Source organism: Rutilus rutilus, assembly GCF_951802725.1.
Source record: "Rutilus rutilus genome assembly, chromosome: 8".
NCBI lineage: Eukaryota > Metazoa > Chordata > Actinopteri > Cypriniformes > Leuciscidae > Rutilus > Rutilus rutilus.
The window spans coordinates 28,650,826-28,669,949 of record NC_140222.1 but is presented as its reverse complement, the minus strand read 5'-3'; the positions used below and the strand labels follow the sequence as shown (position 1 = coordinate 28,669,949).

At 37.9% G+C, this 19,124-nt stretch overlaps 2 protein-coding genes across 5 annotated transcripts; both read right to left on the bottom strand.

Moving 5' to 3' along the window:
* Window positions 1-310: 310 nt before the first annotated feature.
* On the bottom strand, window positions 311-10,205 carry nfil3-4 (nuclear factor, interleukin 3 regulated, member 4). The gene is made up of 2 exons (XM_084417046.1): window positions 9,925-10,205; window positions 311-1,362 (listed from the first exon to the last, which is right to left on the bottom strand). Exon 2 carries the CDS (start codon window positions 1,235-1,237, stop codon window positions 452-454), a length of 786 nt encoding a protein of 261 aa, XP_084273172.1. The 5' UTR covers window positions 1,238-1,362; window positions 9,925-10,205; the 3' UTR covers window positions 311-451.
* A 2,033-nt stretch (window positions 10,206-12,238) lies between these two features.
* Window positions 12,239-16,031, bottom strand: LOC311294578 (uncharacterized protein). Of its 4 annotated transcripts, none has more exons than XM_084415528.1 (2): window positions 15,988-16,031; window positions 12,239-14,228 (listed from the first exon to the last, which is right to left on the bottom strand). In XM_084415528.1, the coding sequence occupies exon 2, from the start codon at window positions 14,222-14,224 to the stop codon at window positions 13,229-13,231; it is 996 nt and encodes a 331-aa protein (XP_084271654.1). In that variant the 5' UTR covers window positions 14,225-14,228; window positions 15,988-16,031; the 3' UTR covers window positions 12,239-13,228. The 4 variants fall into 4 exon arrangements, with proteins under 4 accessions (XP_084271654.1, XP_084271652.1, XP_084271651.1 ...); XM_084415526.1 differs by lacking the exon at window positions 15,988-16,031 and adding an exon at window positions 14,904-15,081; XM_084415525.1 differs by lacking the exon at window positions 15,988-16,031 and adding an exon at window positions 14,909-15,079.
* Window positions 16,032-19,124: the final 3,093 nt, after the last annotated feature.

Genomic DNA, 19,124 nt, shown 5'->3' with positions numbered 1-19,124 from the left:
TAAAATGCATAATTTGAATGCAATGTAAGTCACTTAAAAAATATGCCAAATGCGAAAATGTCACTTTGGCATCAGAGCTGTAGGCTCAAAAGGACTCCTGTTTGAGTCTGACCTAGGTCAAATCCTGATCTCCATTCTCCTTCTCTTCTCTACTTTCCTGTTTATACTAAAGCTAAAAAAGATATTGAACCTTTCAAGGACCAAAAAAGAAAAAGAAAATTGTGTCATTATCCCAATTCAAGTTTGCCTCTTTCCATTTCAATGATGGAAATATTGACTCTTCAAAATACATTTCGGAAACTAAATCTGTACGTGTGACCTTTTGATCAAAGAAGTATTTTTTTTTATCAAATGGTTTACAACAAACTTACTGGAATAGAGGCAAGTTTGTTTATCACAAATGTGTAGGATGATTCATAACTGCTGAGCCATTTTAGCCTAGAGTTTGATTTCAATCTGACATATATGCTGGAATAGGAGATGCGGATTTAGCTCTATTGTCTTTGCGCTGTGAGTTTTGAGACTTCAGTCTTAGTTTATGGGGAAGGGCAGTGCTGGAATCCGCCGGCACTTGCTGCTCACCCTCGTCGTCCGACAAGATCCTCTGACTCCCTGGTTGGAGCAGGGGCCGTCCTGCCCAAGGTGCTGTTGCTGGGGCGAGGTGTGGTGGAAAGAGTAAAGGTGCGGCTCTAGGGGAATGGAGGGTGGGGAAGTCTAGGAAGTATGGGTGATTTCTTCGTACGGCCATAGGCTGCGTGGGAAGGAATGCCGACCCGGGGTGGGTACCCAGACAGACGGGTGCTTGTTGGTTCCCCGATAGATTAGAAGCCTCTCTGTCTTGCCTTCTACCCCAGTAGAGATCTTTGTCTGGGCAAGAAACCAGAGGTTGCGGGGCCAAAGAGTGAAGATGAGATAGAGCTCTTTGAGACGAGGAGTAGGTGGCTCCAGAGTTGAGCAAACCGTACCGAAGCTTTAGAGCCAGCAGCTCAGATCGTAGACGAGCATTTTCCTCGCTCAATGAAACCAAACGAGTCTCTAATACGTAGTCATTGACCCTTCGTTTCTCTCGTGAGCGCTTCGCTGCTTCGTTGTTCTTGCGGCGTTTCTCCCAGTAAGTCGCGTCTTTCCTGTCGTCGGGTATGAACTCCCGTTTGCGACGCAATCCCAGACCTCTCATGGAGATCTCTTCGGCCTCTCCATCAGTTTCCCATCTCATCCGTGAGAATGCGGACTCCATTTTTACAGGGTAAGACTTTTCTGATTGGTTTCACGCAAGATGCACCTGCTCTCTCTGTGTGTGGTGTCTGGAGTTAGTCAGATGTCAGCCCCACTTCTCAGTCATGCTGTCAACAGGAGCTTTACCTATGATAAAAGAGCAGAGTTATTTACATTGCAGGTGGTCTTGTTGGTTAATTTGTGTGTCAGATTACAGTCAGATCTGCAAGAGGTTATGAGTGTCATCGCAAAGCAATTTCTTTTGAAATTCTTGACCTTTACCTGCTAGAGACCAGTTTGGTTACAGGTGCCGCACAGCTGCAACTACAACTCTGTAATGTTCCTGTCACTGGGGCTGTAGATGAGGTAATAAGACAAAAAAATCCCCTTGTGGCGACTGTTGTTGTTGTTGTAGTTGCGCTAGTCATTCTTGCTAACTTAAAATTCAAGTGTTAACAGTTGTTGCAGATTATTGCAAATACGGTTAGAAAAATCTTTCTCAATGACTTTGTTTCAGCTCTCTAGCTATTAGCAATTTCTAATACCATTGACAGTTCAAAAATGCTTGAGCAATGCTAAAAGCAACAGCCTGATAATGAAGTGACTATGAAGTGTTGGGGGTGTGTTCAGCATCCAGGACATGAGTGCGACCACTGGGGTGATTCAGACATGGTGGGAACCTGAGACTTCACGCTGGGTTCAAAGAACCCCCGCACAGTCTGATGGGCCATCATTTTGTGGGTAACCAGTGGAAGAATGAATTATTGTGAGAAACAGAGAGATCTAGAGAGACTAAACGCTATGCTCACAACTGTACAGACCTACTTCCCCTCTGATGTCATTGACACATTGTATTGTCTCTTTGCAGACACTTATATGTGGCAAATGTAGCTTCCTTTCCAGACAAAAGGTCAGATAAAACATAATTTCCTTCCACTTAATCATATGGGTCTCCTAAAAGTTTTCTAAATCCCACTTGTAGTCACATTTACAAATGTCTAAATGTCATTGCAATAGATAACTCAATATCAAAGCAAGTGTCATGTGCAAACAAAATACCTTTTCATGCTTTGTGGATGTATTAAGTCACAAATCTCAATCTTGGATGATTGTATTATTAGTTTTTCTATAATTAATTTTTGTTTATTATTATTTTTCAAAACAGAAACCCCAAAATGTGAACTTTAATTAGTGAATTGATTATTTAATAACTCAAGACCTAACACATTTTTTGAGTAGTTTAAATTAAAACATTTACGTATAATTGAGATAGTTTTTATTTGATGTTTTCCATTAATTTATTTTCATTTTTATTACATTTATATATACAGTGCTATGCATAAGTTTAGACACCCATGCTAAAGCTGACTAAAAAGAGGAATAAAAAATCATCTTTTGGAAATTGAACTTAATGCCTTAATTAAAAAAATGAGGAAAAATCCAACCTTTAAGGACACCAATTTTCTTTGTGAATGAATAATGTATCGTAAATAAATAAATGTTCTTCCTTAAAATACAGGGTGCATAAGTTAGTACACCCCTATGTTAAATTCCCATAGAGGCAGGCAGATTTTTATTTTTAAAGGCCAGTTACTTCATGGATCCAGGATACTATGCATCCTGATATAGTTCCCTTGACTTTTAGAATTAAAATAGCCCCACATTATCACATAGCCTTCACCATACCTAGAGATTGGCATGGAGTACTTTCCATAAGATCATCTCTCAATGCAAATCAAAGCAGCTATTAGGCTAACTGAAATAAAACCATGCCAATCTCTAGGTATGGTGAAGGCTATGTGATAATGTGGGGCTATTTTAATTCCAGAGGCCAAGGGAACTTTATCAGGATGCATAGTATCCTGGATCCATGAAGTAACTGGCCTTTAAAAATAAAAATATGCCTGCCTCTATGGGAATTTAACATAGGGGTGTCCAAACTTATGCACCCTGTATTTTTAGGAAGAACATTTATTTATTTACGATACATTATTCATTCACAAAGAAAATTGGTGTCCTTAAAGGTTGGATTTTTCCTAATTTTTTCAATTAAGGCATTAAGTTCAATTTCCAAAAAATGATTTTTTATTCCTCTTTTTAGTCAACTTTAGCATTGGGTGTCTAAACTTATGCATAGCACTGTAGCTTTGTCTGTATTTCATTTTTATTTATTTTAGTACATCAAGTGAAATTACACACTGTTTTAGTACACTACATGAAATGAGAAATGTTGCCTTTGCAAGTAGCCTATATATATATATATTATATATTTTTTTACATTTTATTTCAGCTTTTTACAGTTTTATGTACTGAGTTAACTATATTAACCCTGCTATATGGAATTCAAAATTCACACCTTTTTAAAAGTAGCTTAACTGTTTAAATAATTTTGGGTCCACAGAATGCATATCATTAAAATCTCAACAGTAGCATGAGAGTATGCGCAGTCTTGCGCACCTTGTGTTTTGTACAGCTAACCCCACGCTCATTGTGGTTTCTTTTTTCTCTCCTCAGAACCTTTCTCCAAGTTAACAGAGTGTGTGTTTTCATGTAGGCTAACCACATCCTGTTCATCCCTTTCTTTCATCTGCTCTGCCTTTTTATGAGCTTGGAATCTGGGTTCAGAGCGTGCCAGCGAACTGCGTGTACGCTTACCACAGGGTAAAACAGACTGTTAGGCCAAGCCACGAGCCAATGAAACATTGTGTGTTTGTTGAACGCAGTGGAGGGGATGAATTGTGGATGCTCGCTCAAACCACAGCTATGAGACTGAGCCTGCAATGTGGTGCTACGCTGACCAGAATTAGCGTGTGTGCTTGTGCATAGTAATTCAACTTCACTCTAATCAGCTCATTAGATTTAAAAACGATTGACTAGATTTGCATTTCCAAAAAAAAAAAAAAAAAAGGAATAGTGCTTTTATAAGTTTGGTTTTAAGTTTTGATGGAGAAACCAGAACCACTTTGTAATTGTCATCACATTCATGCATGTTGTGTTTTTGGTGTTTTTTTTGGCAGTGTACAACAATTAATGCCAGAAACACATTGCACGATTTTCAAAGTCGTTGGATCGCTGTTTGGGATTCCATTAGTTGCTGTTGTGCACACATTACATGACGAATCGGCGACAGGGGGTCACACATTAGACAACTTTTCACATGGAAGAACTGCCGACAACTAACTACGGCTGTGTCCGAAATCGCCCCCTATACGCTTAAATAGAGCACTATTTGAGGGGCAGCCATTTGTAATGGTGGACTTTATCGAATGCACTTATTCAATCCCTTAATGCACTGCAATAATGAGTGTACAACCGATGTTCGCTCAACAGCCAGAGAATACCCACAATGCACTGTGACGGTCATGGCGAATTAATTCCGGAGTCTGACCAGAAGATGGCGCTTGCAGCAGTAATACCCCCTTGCGTACAAGGCTAACAGGTAAACTCATCTACTCACTAGTTCGCTTTCACAGCCTTTTGTTTATAATCTATATTTGCAATCTATTATAACTCGAACTTTCAGGGAAAAGCTTAGGCCGAAAAGGAAGTGAAAATAGCTCGAATTGCAATGGACGCAGATGATTTTTTGCTTTCCGCACCATCTATGAAGGAGGTTCTTCGTCCTCCATTGCGCCATTGAAAAGAGTCATGTGATCATGGTTGGTGTCCACCTGAGTTGACATCATTCACCACCGTCGCTTTTTCAATGACGTATGACTCGCATTGGCGCAGGAATATCCAATCTGTGTGCTTACATAGCAGATGCAAACGCACATATCCGATTCGTATCAGATTTATTTCCACGTATGAATGAGTCCTGAAACCGATCTGAGAATATCGGAATCCATGTGCTTTTTTCCTGCTCACACATTTGCGGGTCATATCCGACCTGTGCCACATGAGAGGAAAAAATCTGAATTGGGTCACTTGACCTATATGGTCAAGTTTTAAAAAGGGGCCAAAGACTCTTTGGAAGCTTAATGACATTGAAGTAATGCGACCACAGTGTAGTTCGTTTATAGCATACGTTTTTTTACTGCCGATTCTTCAAAATTCATGAAAGTTGTGTTAATTTGTGAAGATTATCATGATGAACAAAATGTTTAAGAATCGTAAACTTATGTTGGTCACAGAGCTTATTCTCTGCAGTAATCCCAAAGCCAATGGAAAAATCTTTCTAAAAAAATTTTTTTTAGGGAACCTAACTTCTTAGGTTAGCCTACAAAAATACACAGAAAGATTGCCCATTACTTTTCAGTATGCAAATATTATTTTTATTGATTGTCATCATTGAATGCTTCACAATCTTGTACATTTAGACCCTTATGAATGTAAACTCAATTTTGGCGCACAGCCATATTATTTTTTCCCACTGGCCAATGGAATTCATGCACCTAACACCCATATAACCAGTGTTAGTTTGCAAACAGGCCTTTTTTTTTTAAATAATTGTGTGGGCAACAGTGGTATGCTAACCACAGTGACATGCGGTTCTACTCCAAGACTAACCTAATTCTCTTTATCAGTCAACATTTCTAAGTGATGTGTCAAAATAAAGGATGTTTAGGTGTCAATGTGTTGAAGGACTGGTGGGTTTTTAGTGGTGCAATTCGAATGTTGCTCACATGAGCCTTTCCACATTGCCAGCTTTGCTGCTCCCTTGCATCAAGTTGCAGTTAAAAATCTCACCTTGAGTTTCCGATATTTCATTTTTGGTTTCATAGCTATAGCTGTGCTGATGACATCCAAGACATCTGTTTATAGCCAGTAATACCACCCTGTTTATTTTCATCCTGTTACTGGAACGTGAAACTGTCGTGCATTTTACATAAGTTGCTAACTTGGCTTCTCGCAAACAGTTTCGACAAAATCTCTGTTGCAAAATGTTGAACAGATTCTGAAAACCATCCTCTGGGGAAATGTAAATTTGTGATAAGCTTTGCTTGCTGATTATGAGATGTTTTTTGTTGTCTGCCAGCCTGCTAATGCGGACATGCGCTCATAGGATATGCTAACAGTTTAGGTGCGGTGATAGTGACAAATGCTGTGGAGCTAAATATACACTCTGCCTGCTTTGTCGCTGTGCCACAGACATACACACACATGCATACACAAAGAGAAAGTCAAAAGAGATTGTTCACATACTTTTCCTCTTCCTGTGTTGAGTATACAATGAATAGAAGTTAGTCAGAAAAACTAGAAAAGCTCTTGAAATATGCCTTGCAGTGTAGCATGCATAAACATAAAAACATAAGAATCTTCTCTCTCTCTCTCTCTCTCTCCCTCTCTCTCTCTCTCTCTTGCGCTCTCTCTCTTGCTCTCTCTCTCTCTCTCTCTCTCGCCTATCACAGACCATTCAATGGTGACATTGACTTACCCCAAATAGTACTAATTTATGGCTATGTTATCCAGGTTATCTACAGAGTAAACCAAAAGTTACGTCTAAAAATGAGTTTTAGTTATGTATAGTTTTGCACATCAGCTACGGCTTTCAAACGGCGTGAAGCATTTTCACCTCAAACTACGAAAGTCTGCATATCTGATGTGTTTTATCTTGTAGTTCTCATTTTATTATCATTATTTTAATGTGAAAAAGCTTGTGCAGTGTTTGTTAAAGTAAGGCCAACGCCATGTTTTTTGTTTTGTTTGATGGTGTGACACCTCAGATTCTGTAGTAAGTCAAAGGAAGTTTGCTTTTTTTGGCATTACATCACACACAAATTTAAGATCCTTTTAAGACCTGCACAAATATAAATTGGTAACACTTTTTAAGGACATAGTGATTCTATAATAATAACAGTAAATTATGCATTATTACAAGTAACTCTCGTAAGTACATGTAGTTAATTAATAATACTCAGTACTTATTTGCGTAAGTACAATTTAACCACGTCATCTTAAAATAAAGTGTAACAATAAAATTAATATCATATGGACGGGTAAAGCAATACAACTGCAGTACAAGCTGTACAAGTCAAGTTTATATAATGCAAAGTTTGACAAAAACAAAAGGTTTTATAAAATGATAAACCTCACATTTCAGCCTTTAAACTAAGAAAAGAGTCAAATCATAAATTAGGCTGTTATATTTATATTAAAGGTGCTCTATGCGATGTTGGGTGACGTCACTTCTTGTTGACGTTCAAAGTATTGTAAAAAAAAAACGGAGGCTAGCTCGACCCTCCCTCCTCCTTATCCCGTCCCCTCCCCCTCCCTTCCGTGCTTCCTGAAACAGTCATGAATTCGGGACTTTGCACGTTCCTTCTTCTTTTCCCTCTTCTTTGCTATTTGTTCATCGGAACGTCGTCTCTTTGGTCGTGTGTCGGCCATATCAAAATTCAAGAGAATATAATATAATATATGTAGATTTATAGAATGCACATTTGCTTATTTTTCGATTCACCGACTAAATGAAAACGCAATGTCATTCTCTGACAGTAGGTGGCGTTTGTGGAACAGCTGCGCCTTTAATGTGAGTTTGCTGGTATGATGTAAACACCATAATGTAAACATTGTCATAATTCATTAACAGTAGATCATAAGCAATTGCTTGGCATAATGAATCGGTATTCCTTGATTATGAACTGCAACGAGCAAAAGCGTCAAGTTTTTACTTTGAAACGTGCAGCATTCACAATTAAATCATCACCTTTTGAAGGTTAATATTCTCATTAAGCCATATCGCAATTCCTGTTTTTCTATCCCCTAATTGAATTTGGTGAATTGTTTAATTTTTTTCTGTGAAATAACGGTCAAACTGTTCAATGTCTTTTTTGTAGTCAGTAGTATTTGTTTAATGGGCATCAAATACATTCAAGAGAATATAATATAATATAATATATGTAGATTTATAGAAGCTTTCGATGACTGTAGTTAATGGCCTTGAGGCCCCCAGGGGCCTCAGGCCACATTTCTGCACCTGCCGCTAAGTTTAGATGGTGCTTTTCAGTAACAAACTCTTAAACTTCTCCTTTTTGGCAACCTATCTGTTGCTTTTTGTCCTCACCACCTGCTTCTCTGTACATCTTTGTTTCCTGGACTATGGTTTCTTATGCTTTATGTTTCCCCCCCCCCCTCAGTTGTTTTTAAATGAGCAGCTCGGATGTCTTCATAAACAATAACGTCTGCCTGTAAAAGATTTTACATATTTTTTTACCCCTTGAAAGTGTATTGTTGCATTGCAGATGTTCAGTGCTGCTCATTTATTCAAGTGTTATCAATTTTAATTTCATATCAGTCAATTCTGTGAGGTCCTAAATCTGAGACTGTGTTGAAAATATGGGATTCAAAATCAAATTTAAACCTGTAAAGGTTTAGGATTTAAAAATTTTCAAAATCTGTGGCATAAAATGTATTTTTGACCTAAAATTAATAATAAATATGTACGATTCTACGTTATTTCTATTCATATAAGTACATTTGTGGCATTTATCACGAGAAACTCTTTTGTACGGATGGTCAGAAGTTTCCATTGAAGCTCAAGATGATCTCAAATCATGCTGGAGAACACGATCATCACGTTTTACACAAACTACTGGAGCTCATGCATCGTTACGCTGGTAATATAATTTGCAATGAAACATTTTGTATTCAAATTTTGTCATAAAAAGTGCACTGGGGATCATTTTAATTGGAATAGCAATAAAATATCTTTAGCATTGTTTCCACCGATAGAGAAATGTACGCCATTCAAGCTGCAGTTACATCAGAGATGCCATTTATGACTTTGAATGTGTTTTGCAGCAATTGTCTTTTCTAATCTACCCTTGAAATCATTTAGATGCAATGGTCAAGATGCCACACCACACACTCTTTCAAAATTACCCACATTTACCATACAGCCTCACACAATCCATCACTCACTTTTGAAGTTTTTAAAGACTGAAACTCAATATTTGGATTTACAAATTTGAAAAAAGTCAAATCCAGTCTAATCTTATATACACTTTTGTATGCCATTGCGGCCAGATATGGTTGCATTATTTAATGTAACATGAGATATTACACTGTAAAAAAAAATATTATCAATAAGTTATGACAACGTTTTTTTTTTTTTTACATTGCATTAACTCATCAAAATAAGTTCAGCAATTTTCATTTTTAAAGTCAGTTTAATGTAATTTAAGTTGAAATTACTTAAACATCAAAGTTGATTGTACTCAAAAATTTAGCAACTTTTTTATAGTGATTCAACACTATTTAAAGGGTTACAAATTCTACAATACTAATAAATGCAAAAGGTTAAATTCACCACATTAACCAAATATTGGACAGCTTAATTAATTTGTGTACTGGTTTATATAATATACTCTTTTCATTCTGAGATTGGGAAATCTGATGCTTGCAATGAAAGTAAACCAAAGGTTACATCTGAAATGAGTTCGTTACGTTTAGTTTTGCACATCATCTACGGCTTTCAAGCGACGTGAAGTATTTTCACCTCAAACTACGAAAATCTGCGTATCTAATGCGTCTTATCTTGTAGTTCTCTTTTTAATTGCATTATTTTAATGCAAAAAAGCTTTTAAAATAGCGAGATGTTTGCTGAAGCAAGGCCAGCGCCATGTTTTTTTGTTTTGCTTGATGGTGTGACACCTCAGATTCTGTTGTAAGTCAAAGGACGTTTGCATTTCTTTTTTTTTACATTACACTGTCATAATTATGTTCAAAGTTGACCACTGATGAACACACAAAACCCCCGTTTCTTACCTTCACACAGCTTCTGACAGTTCCTGAAGGCTCACCCAGCGTTGACATCACTGAGGATGCTCCTCATTACTGGAACCAGTCGACTCTTCGCACATCAAACCGTTGTCTTGTTTGTGCGTGACCTGAGTGTCTCACCTGCTGTGCACTGTTGATTAAACGCTCTCCTCTCTGACTCGTGGCTTCTCTTTGGTGTGAAGTGTGATTAAAAGTTAGAGGCTGCCTGTTCGCTGCTTTATGAGATCAGCCCACAAGCCCCTGTCTGTGTCTACTTCTTTTAACACAAAGCTGATGGGTTTACACCATGGCCCACATGTCCCTCACATACGTGCACCAGTGGGTGGGTGTCTGTATTTATGAAAAAAAGGGTCAGATATGGAAAACCACTCTTAATTATTCTTCCAGTTAGCTTTTCCGATGGCCAGACACTTGTCTTCTCTCACTCTTGACCGGGTCCTTACTGTTCAACTTCCTCTTCAGCCATTAACTAAAGATATGAAGGGTCTAAATTGAAGATTAAGGAATTGCAGAAGTCTGTACTGTTTTGGAAAGACTTAAAATACTCAATCACCTTCAAAATAAGGCACTTATTCTCATTCCCAAGGCTGTAACCACCATGTTCTCCTCCAACATTAACAATAATAGTAAAGTAATATGCATTATTTTATTTTTTTAAAGGAATTTAAGAATCATTGAAAAAATAATGCACATTAATTTACTATAATTGTTAATGCTGGATGAGAATACTGGAGGATTACTTTGTCGCATTATTGCTAGTTCCTCCTTTTAGATAAATAACTACATGTTGTTTTGATAATTCTGTTTTGCTCTATTTTTGTGATGTCACACATATTACAACAACAACTTATTTGTCTAATAATTAGAAGAACATAACACATACACAATAGCTGTTGTCAGATGACCACAGAAGACTGTGGTGGCTAGTGTGCAATTCATGTGTATTGTCAAGGACAGCGCGCCCCCTACTGGTTATCTTCATGACTGTTCACATATCATTCATTTGACTTGTTATAGAAGGTACGTTATCTAATTGAAGTTTCTTTATCCTTTAACAGTCGTACAAAAAAATAAATAAAATCTTATAAAAAATTTAGCGACCAAGAACGTGCAGCTGCTCTGAGTTTATTGAACGTGATCCTGGTAATGGTATACTGAAATTACGCAAGTTTTCTGTGTTGTTATGTTAATTGCACCTCTGTGTTAATAAGACAGCTGCGATACTTTTTAACGCTAGTTATTTTAATGCTAACATTTTTGTTCTCTGTCAACTTGCAAACGCGACACGATTCCTCCGTTATTAGTTCTGATTTTGAAGTACTTAAAGCACCATTTCCTCATATCGTCACAGACACAGTAGTAGATAATGTTAGTGAACATCTAGGCATCGTTTCAAAAAGGCCTGTTCTCAAGAAATAACAAGTTGAAACCCATTAGTTCCTTTAAAGTTAAAATTTTGTCATTACTTACCCACAAGTTCTTCCAAACATGTATGAGTTTCTTTCTTATGCTGAACACATAAGAAGAAATTTTGAAGAATGTCAGTTTCCAAACAGTTGACAGTAGCCATTGACTTCCATAGTAGGAAAAAAAAAAATACTATGGTCAAAGGGCGCCATTAACTGTTTGATTACCAACATTCTTCAAAATATCTTTTGTGTTCAACAGAAAGAAACTCATAAAGGTTTGGAACAACATGAGAGTGAGTGAATAATGACAACATTTTTGGGTGAACTATCCCTTTAAGAATTTATGTGTTTTAGGCAGTTATATCCTATTGAAGTTCCTTGATTACACTGTAGGATAGAAGCACATTAAAAATTATGCTTAGATGCGTACAAAGCTTTCAGCCAATGTGTTGATCTGAGTAACCCCAAATGGTACCTCAGTAATTAAGTTTCAAAGTGTTCAATATATTTAGTCAGTTCCATTATAAAAAAATACTTTCATACCACAGGCAAAGAAAATAAGATAAGATACACCAAAAGTACTTTAAATAAAATAGTCTATTGTACTGTTGAGCTGAACTGGCCTATTTACACCTTTAAATTTGTCTTTATTCTACTTCACACAGTTGAGTACATGTACATCCACACACCAGAAGTGTGAACATGCGGTTTGACAAGGCTAAGTTCAATCAGATATCAGACAAATTTACCCCAGCTTGAAACCATCTTTATTGTGACCAAAGACCATGTTTAATTTTTAATCATGATCACTTCAATAATTTAATTTATACCCCATATTTATAATTAGAGAATAAATGTAAGAAACCTAACTACAAGATGACTAGCATAACTGTTCTCATTACACATTCCATGTACAAATTAATATGAAGCAGCAAAAATGAAACCATTTTTAGTTTTGCTGTTACTGTCTGTATGTTGTGGCAGCCACGTAATTTATTTCTCATTCTTTTGTTTTTCCCTTACGTGAAACTTCACTAATGCATAACGGCCTCAGTGAAAGGTCGTTTTCGATGTCGTAATCAGCTGGAACCAGTCTTTCACGCAAGCAACACTCTTAAAAATAAAGGTTCTTTATGGGCGTCGAGGAAGAACCTTTAACATTCATGGAACCGTTCCATCCCACAAAGGGTTCTTTATATTGAACAAAGGTACTTTAGATTATTAAAATGTTCTGAACACTGAGAAAAACATGGTTATTTTAAGAACTGAAAACTGAGTGGTACTTTGGGGAACCAAAAGTGGTCCCCCAAACTTCACACCAGAGTGAAGGTGAATACTAATAATAATTTCTATCAAACAGTCAATGATGTGGCTGTGTGTAGATTCCCAAACATGAATCAGATTTATATGCAATAAGCAAATAAGCGAGATGAGGGTAAGAGGATTAATTACTTTTAATTGCAATCCACATATTTGCAGAATAAACATTTCAAGTTATGTTTTATCTATTGTTTGCCAGGCCGTATGGAGGAGTTGGCTTGCGCATCACTACATTAAGCACAGCTAATGCCTTAAAGGGATAGTTCACCCACGTCATTCTCAACCTGTATGCCTTTCTTTCTTCTGCAGGACACAAAAGAAAATATTTTGAAGGACTTTTTCTATACAATGAAAGTCAATGGGGTCCAAAAAAAAAACCCCATTAGAACATTGAGACCATTTTCAAAATATTTCTGTCCTACAGATGAAAGAGAGCCATACAGGTTTGGAATGACACGAGGGTGAGTAAATGTTGACAGAATGTTAATTTTTGGGTGAACGATCCCATTAAGCAGTTTATTATCACAATAAAAATACTGCTCAGGAAGCGTTATTGCTGATTAAGAGTTCTCCGGGGAAAATATTCTTCTGAGCTGTCCTGAGATCTCAGCGGACAGCATGCTGTACCTGCTGTTGAAGTTCCAGAGGGACCTTCCTCCATTACGAGTTCCGTCTGGGTCTCGTAGCGACAGAGGAAAGGACAACGGCCAGTTGGGATGAAGGGGAGATGGGCGCAAAGAGGATGAGCCCCAAGGTAACATCTGGTTGTTGTGCTGGGTGACGGAGTGGCTCAACCCAGGCAGCAACTGAGGAGGGGGTGGTGAGGGTGCAGGTGCAGGTGCTCTCTTTGCTGGAAACAGTTGTGGGTGGCTTGGTGGGTCGTTGCTTGAAGAGACCTGTGGGTGAGATGCTGGGTCCGACTCAACTGGGTCAGCACTGTTGTCTAAGTAGCTAAGCTGTGATGGTAGGTGGGCACTTTTAGGAGGCACCCTCAAGGGCGAGATGAATTGAGATGAGCTATGCTCTGGCCTAGAGTGGTAGAGTTCTGGACCGTCTGCTGAAAGAGCAGCAGTGCTGCTAGCCAAACCCCACAGGGACGGCTTGAGATGGGACGCAACAGGATAGTGGAATGGAATCATGGGATGATTGACGTCTAGACCTCGCCCAATTCCCATGTGATACTGCAGACTCAGCACCTCGGCCCTGAGTTGGGCGTTCTCCTCGCTCAGCGCCAGAAGCTGTCCCTCCAGCATGAAGTCGTTGAGTCGTCTCTTCTCACGGGAACGCTTGGCAGCCTCGTTATTCTTCTGCCTCTTGACCCAATATGATGCATCTTTTTTCTCAGCAGGGGTCATCTCGCGTTTACGTCGTCTACTCGGTACAAGTGGGTTGCGGTATGACGGGAGGTGGAACAGTCGTCGTGCCAGTACGGATGAGCCGGTGAGTGGCAGAAGCCTGCTTAAACTTCCAGGTTCATCTTCGCTTGTCGAGCTCTCGCCCGTGGAGGAGGGAAGACAAGCGTCTGCCTGATGCTCGGGACTTCTTATGGAACTCATTGTTCTGGAAAGACAAAAAGTTTGATGATCAATAGGACCCAGTTTCAAACCAATACTTTGTTTTTTTTGTTTGTTTAGATTGGTTTTTGAATAAGAACGATGCAAAAGCTCACAATTTCTCCACTTCCGTGTAAGAATACGCCTTCACTATACAATGCAACTTAAATTCATTAGCACTTATTAGTGTACACACTGCAGTTTCCTGTCAGAAAAAGGGTAAATATAGACATGAGAAGTGTGTTAGCCTACCAAGGAAACATACTAGGCAACTGATGATTTTAAATGTGCAAAATAATTATATGCATGTAGTTTGTGAGAAATGCGTCATGCTGAATTAATGACGAGGATTTATTGGATCTGATGCATGCAACCTTGATAAGATCAATTTTGGTGAGGATGGCCATAGATAAAGATCTTAATTTTTCACTTTGCTAAAAGCAAGATTCTTTGTAGGTGATTTGAAACCACTGCATATCTGCAGAATTGACAACATCAAATGGCGGTTGTTCTTTTTATGCCTCGCTTCTTGCAACAATCTAAAATTAAATTACTGCATGATTGACATTTCATTTATTAAAAGAATTCAGTATTTTTAAGTCTGCATACAGAATACTAAGTGTAAACACGAGTCTCCAAAATCTGAACTGAAAAGAACCGTGGCGAAAGAAAATCGCTTTACCTTACCTTATGTTGCTTCCACAGGAATGATGCTAGCAAGTGTAAATTAATTAAAGGACATCAGCTTAAAAGTAAAACTCTTTGGCTGGAAACATACGAAGACTCAGCAACCAACAGACAAGGTGGCACAAGTAATATGCACAGACATGCCTATTGTATGAAAGTAGTAGGTGAGGACCACATCTTCCTTCCTCAGGAGGCGGAGACTTGCAAACAAGTATCTCAAACCAGTGGTTTGAGTTATGACTCATTCTTTTGTTTGTTCTACTTTTTAAAGAATGAATTAAAGAAATTAATGCAGGCGCACTCATCATCTTGATGTTTTGTTTACAATTTACATTTTTCTGTTTACGTTTCGCATTTCTCCCAGTTATTATTCATTAAGTTTAGTTCTCTCTGATTATATCTAAAAAAATCAAATTTAAATTAAAATTGTTGATTGAATTACATATCTCATGCAACATTATCTAATCATAACAGATTTTTTTTGTTGTATTTTTCTCTTCATATTATTTATTTATTTAATACATTTTTAAAGTCATGAATTTTAGTTTACATTTTATTTAAATTTATTTTTAATGTCATGGATGCTCTATAAGAGTCCTACACTTCTACCAAAGATGGCACATTAATTAGCCTATATTGCTGTATCCTGTCAGTCTGGATGAAGACCAATATTCATTTTGAGGCCTAACTTCACAATTCAAGCATATAGGCATATGTGCAATGTTACGTGTTATTTATTCAGCTCGATATGCAAGTATTCATCATAGCAAACCAAATTCTTCAGAAAGGGTTATAATGTCAGTCGACCGATTATAAGAAGCTGAAGCTCAGTAAAGACTGAAACTCCTGATAGTAAGATCATGTAAAAATGTTTCTTGTGGTTAAAAAGAAAAAATTACTGAGAATGACTTGCATGACAAAAAAATAGAGGTTTTTGCTGAGTTTACGGTTGTCGTCTGGGACTGTCCTTCCAAATTTCCGCAGAAAATGTTTTTGTGCTCTAGATTATGACTAAATCTGTGTCGGTGTGAAACATAATGCAGGTTTGAAGCTTTTGCCGCAGGGTTACAGCTACTTACTTAAGATCGACTTGCCGCAGCTCCACTCCAAACCACTGTTATACCTGCAAAAAAATTCTTAAATATTAAATGCATAATGCAAGGGGAGAAAACTGCAATCATCTGTTGAATGCAATATTGATGGATATTTTGCCTTTACTTAACTTATGAGTTATGCATCACTTGTGGTTACAAGACTCTGGTTTGAAGAATTAGCCACACTCGACATTTGAGACTTCAAGATAAAAATGGGGCATACACAATTCATTACTGCACAAGATGTTGTGGAATGTTCAACAGGTGTTCGATCATATCTAGGGCTTGGGGTCGCAGTGGTCGCGAATGGCGTTGGTGGAGTGACATACCTGTGTTGTTTACCGGTGACTCATCGAACAGCTATTGGATCTCAGTCTGTGATTTTTTTTTCTTCTTCTTATACCTGGTGACTCATAACGCCACCTCAAAGCTCCACAGAACTCAAATGCTTTAACGTGGGACATAACCCTTAGTTCAGATGTACTGTTTTGTTAACCGCACGCAGCCCCCTCATGCGGTGCGCATATTCACATGCGCGCACACGTTACAGCTTAACCAGGTGATCGATAGCTTTATGGAAAATGTTGGCGACATAAAGTAGCACATTCTCAGGTTTGCTGCAATGAGGATGAACGCTTGCCGCAGCCGACACGAGACGACCTTTGTCCTATCAGGCCTCACTCACCTTTTGCATATACAGTTCAGTTGCGTTGCTTGTCTGTACAGTAACTTCAATCACCCCTTGTTTCTTTCTCAAATGAATTCAAACCACTTCCTGTCTCTGAGTCGTCAGTGTTTTCTCCTCACAACGACCTCATTTTAACAAGCCCCTCTCCCGTTTTCGACTCGTTCGTCGGAACAGAAACCAAAGCAGCGACTGCAGAGCTGTAGACTGGGGTATACCCCACAAACCTCATTCATAGCCACCTACTCACTTCCCAGAAATCAAATCATCTTGCTGATATTTTGCATTAGATTTTGGGCCTTTTGGAGCGTTGATGTATTGACGTTTTCTGTGCGCTTTTTGTTCTTTCGTGTAAATAGTACAAACTTCAATAGGCAAATCATTGTTTAGGGTGCAAAGGCCCAGGAAATGGTTATGCTGAGACTTTAACTTCTTTAAGTAAAATCTGAGGCATTTCGCAAGAAAGGCATCCATTATGATAAAACTCTTTTCATAAGTGTTATGGATTCTATGCAAAGTAATGATGTCTGAAATTTGGAAAAGAGCTGATACAGACTTTTATAAAGCCTGGCATAGGCCTATATATTCTAGTAACATTTTTCAAGTCACATTAAAGACATTTATAATGTTACAAAAGATTCTGTTTAAAAAAAAAATGCATTTCTTTTGAACTTTTATTCATCAAAGAATCCTTAAAGAAATGTATCACGGTTTCTCCAAAATATGTAGCACAGCTGTTTTTAACATTGATAATAATAAGAAATGTTTCTTGAGTATCAGATAAGCATATTAGAATGATTTCTGAAGGATCATGTGACGCTGAAGTTTGCCATCACAGGAATAAATAAAAATACTTAAACAGTTATTTTAAATTGCAATAATATTTCACAGTATTACTGTTTTTACCGTATTTTGTACCAAATAAATGCAGCCATGGCAAGATTTATTATAAAAACACTTTTGTTCCAACCCCAATTTTTTTGAAAGATTCCCTTTGACCTTTGACCTCTAGAAGTGATTCTAGAAGTGATCTAGAAGTGATTGACTAAAACTCTTCTCTAAGCATCTATCAAACAAAATGCTTAAAAGTTGCATATAGGCCACATGAATGTGATACATAATGTCTGGATGCTAGTAGATGTATCAAAAATATAACATCACACAAATGAAAGTTTGGAAATTATAGTAACAAACAAACGTGTGCATGCATATTTTATATAAAATAAGATATATATCAGTCAAAATGTCTTATATTTGACCTTTTTTGAAGTCGCCAGCCTTTCTGTAGATTTCACCTCTGCACATTGCATTGCAGTTCTATAAAGAAATGGATATAGCCTACATGTGTCTACAAAACTAGTTTCAAGAATAAGCCTTAAGAACATCACAAAAAAAAAACAAATAAGATATTTTGAAGATTTTTCATTGTTTCTAACCATTAATGTTGAGAATGAATACATACCTGAGCTTTAAACTACTGTACCCACATATAAATATAACACACAACTAGTAGGCCTACAATACCATTTTCTTTTCTCATGATTTCCCACAAGGCCATATATGTCATGTATTTAAAATATAAATAAATTCACTTTGTTCTGATTGATATTGAGATCATATTCACCGCTTGATAATGGGCTTCGACAGACCCTTTAGTAGGCCTCCATCAGCACCTGTGGAACCGCAAGCGGTGAGGCTTTGAGAGCAAGATATGAGCGCTTGCTGCGGTTTGACAGGCATGGGCCAACAGTTTAACTGTAATGGAGCATTGCCAATAGCAACCTGGTCAACTGGTCACAACGGCTCTGCAGGTCTGCTCTCCTCTCATCTTCGCAAACCACTCTGCATCTGAGAGGGGCCACATGTAAAAATAGATTAGCTTGATAGGACTTGAGACGTGTTATCTCACGCACACACACGTACATGCTGTCAAACCTCCTACACGTCTGCAGCACTGCCCACCGAGCTTTGATAGCACGCATACAGGGGCCACTGTGAGGGAAATCTTTTGATTTGAGATGAGATTGGTCATGATATGAAATGTCGAAGATGATCATCTTAATTTGGGCCCTTTATATGGTCTTGCAGGTGAATGGATGCTAATTTAGCTGCAGTGTCTCTGGCGGCCACTAGATGGAGCGCTAGGTGAACAGTATGAGTCGGCCTGAAACAGAGCGCTATTATTTCCGTTAACCATGCAAGTTTCGAGTATTTATCAGTAAATAATTAAACATTAGATAGCACAAATGTCCTCAGTGCAGTTATCTGAGAAATATGTATTCCTTTGCACCATATAAATGCTAACCGCACCAGTCTTCTTCACACCCAATGCTGTTCTCAGACACTTTTAGTGCTTGTAAACTTCCTGGTTTAGGTTAGATTGTTGTGGCATATCACTAATGTGTAAAGTTATCTGTTTCCATGAAACAAAAAGGAG

What these genes read in the sequence shown, in the direction of transcription:
- nfil3-4 (XM_084417046.1), bottom strand. Translation starts at nt 1,237, where the DNA reads ATGGAGTCCGCATTCTCACGGATGAGATGGGAAACTGATGGAGAGGCC.
- LOC311294578 (XM_084415528.1), bottom strand. Translation starts at nt 14,224, where the DNA reads ATGAGTTCCATAAGAAGTCCCGAGCATCAGGCAGACGCTTGTCTTCCC.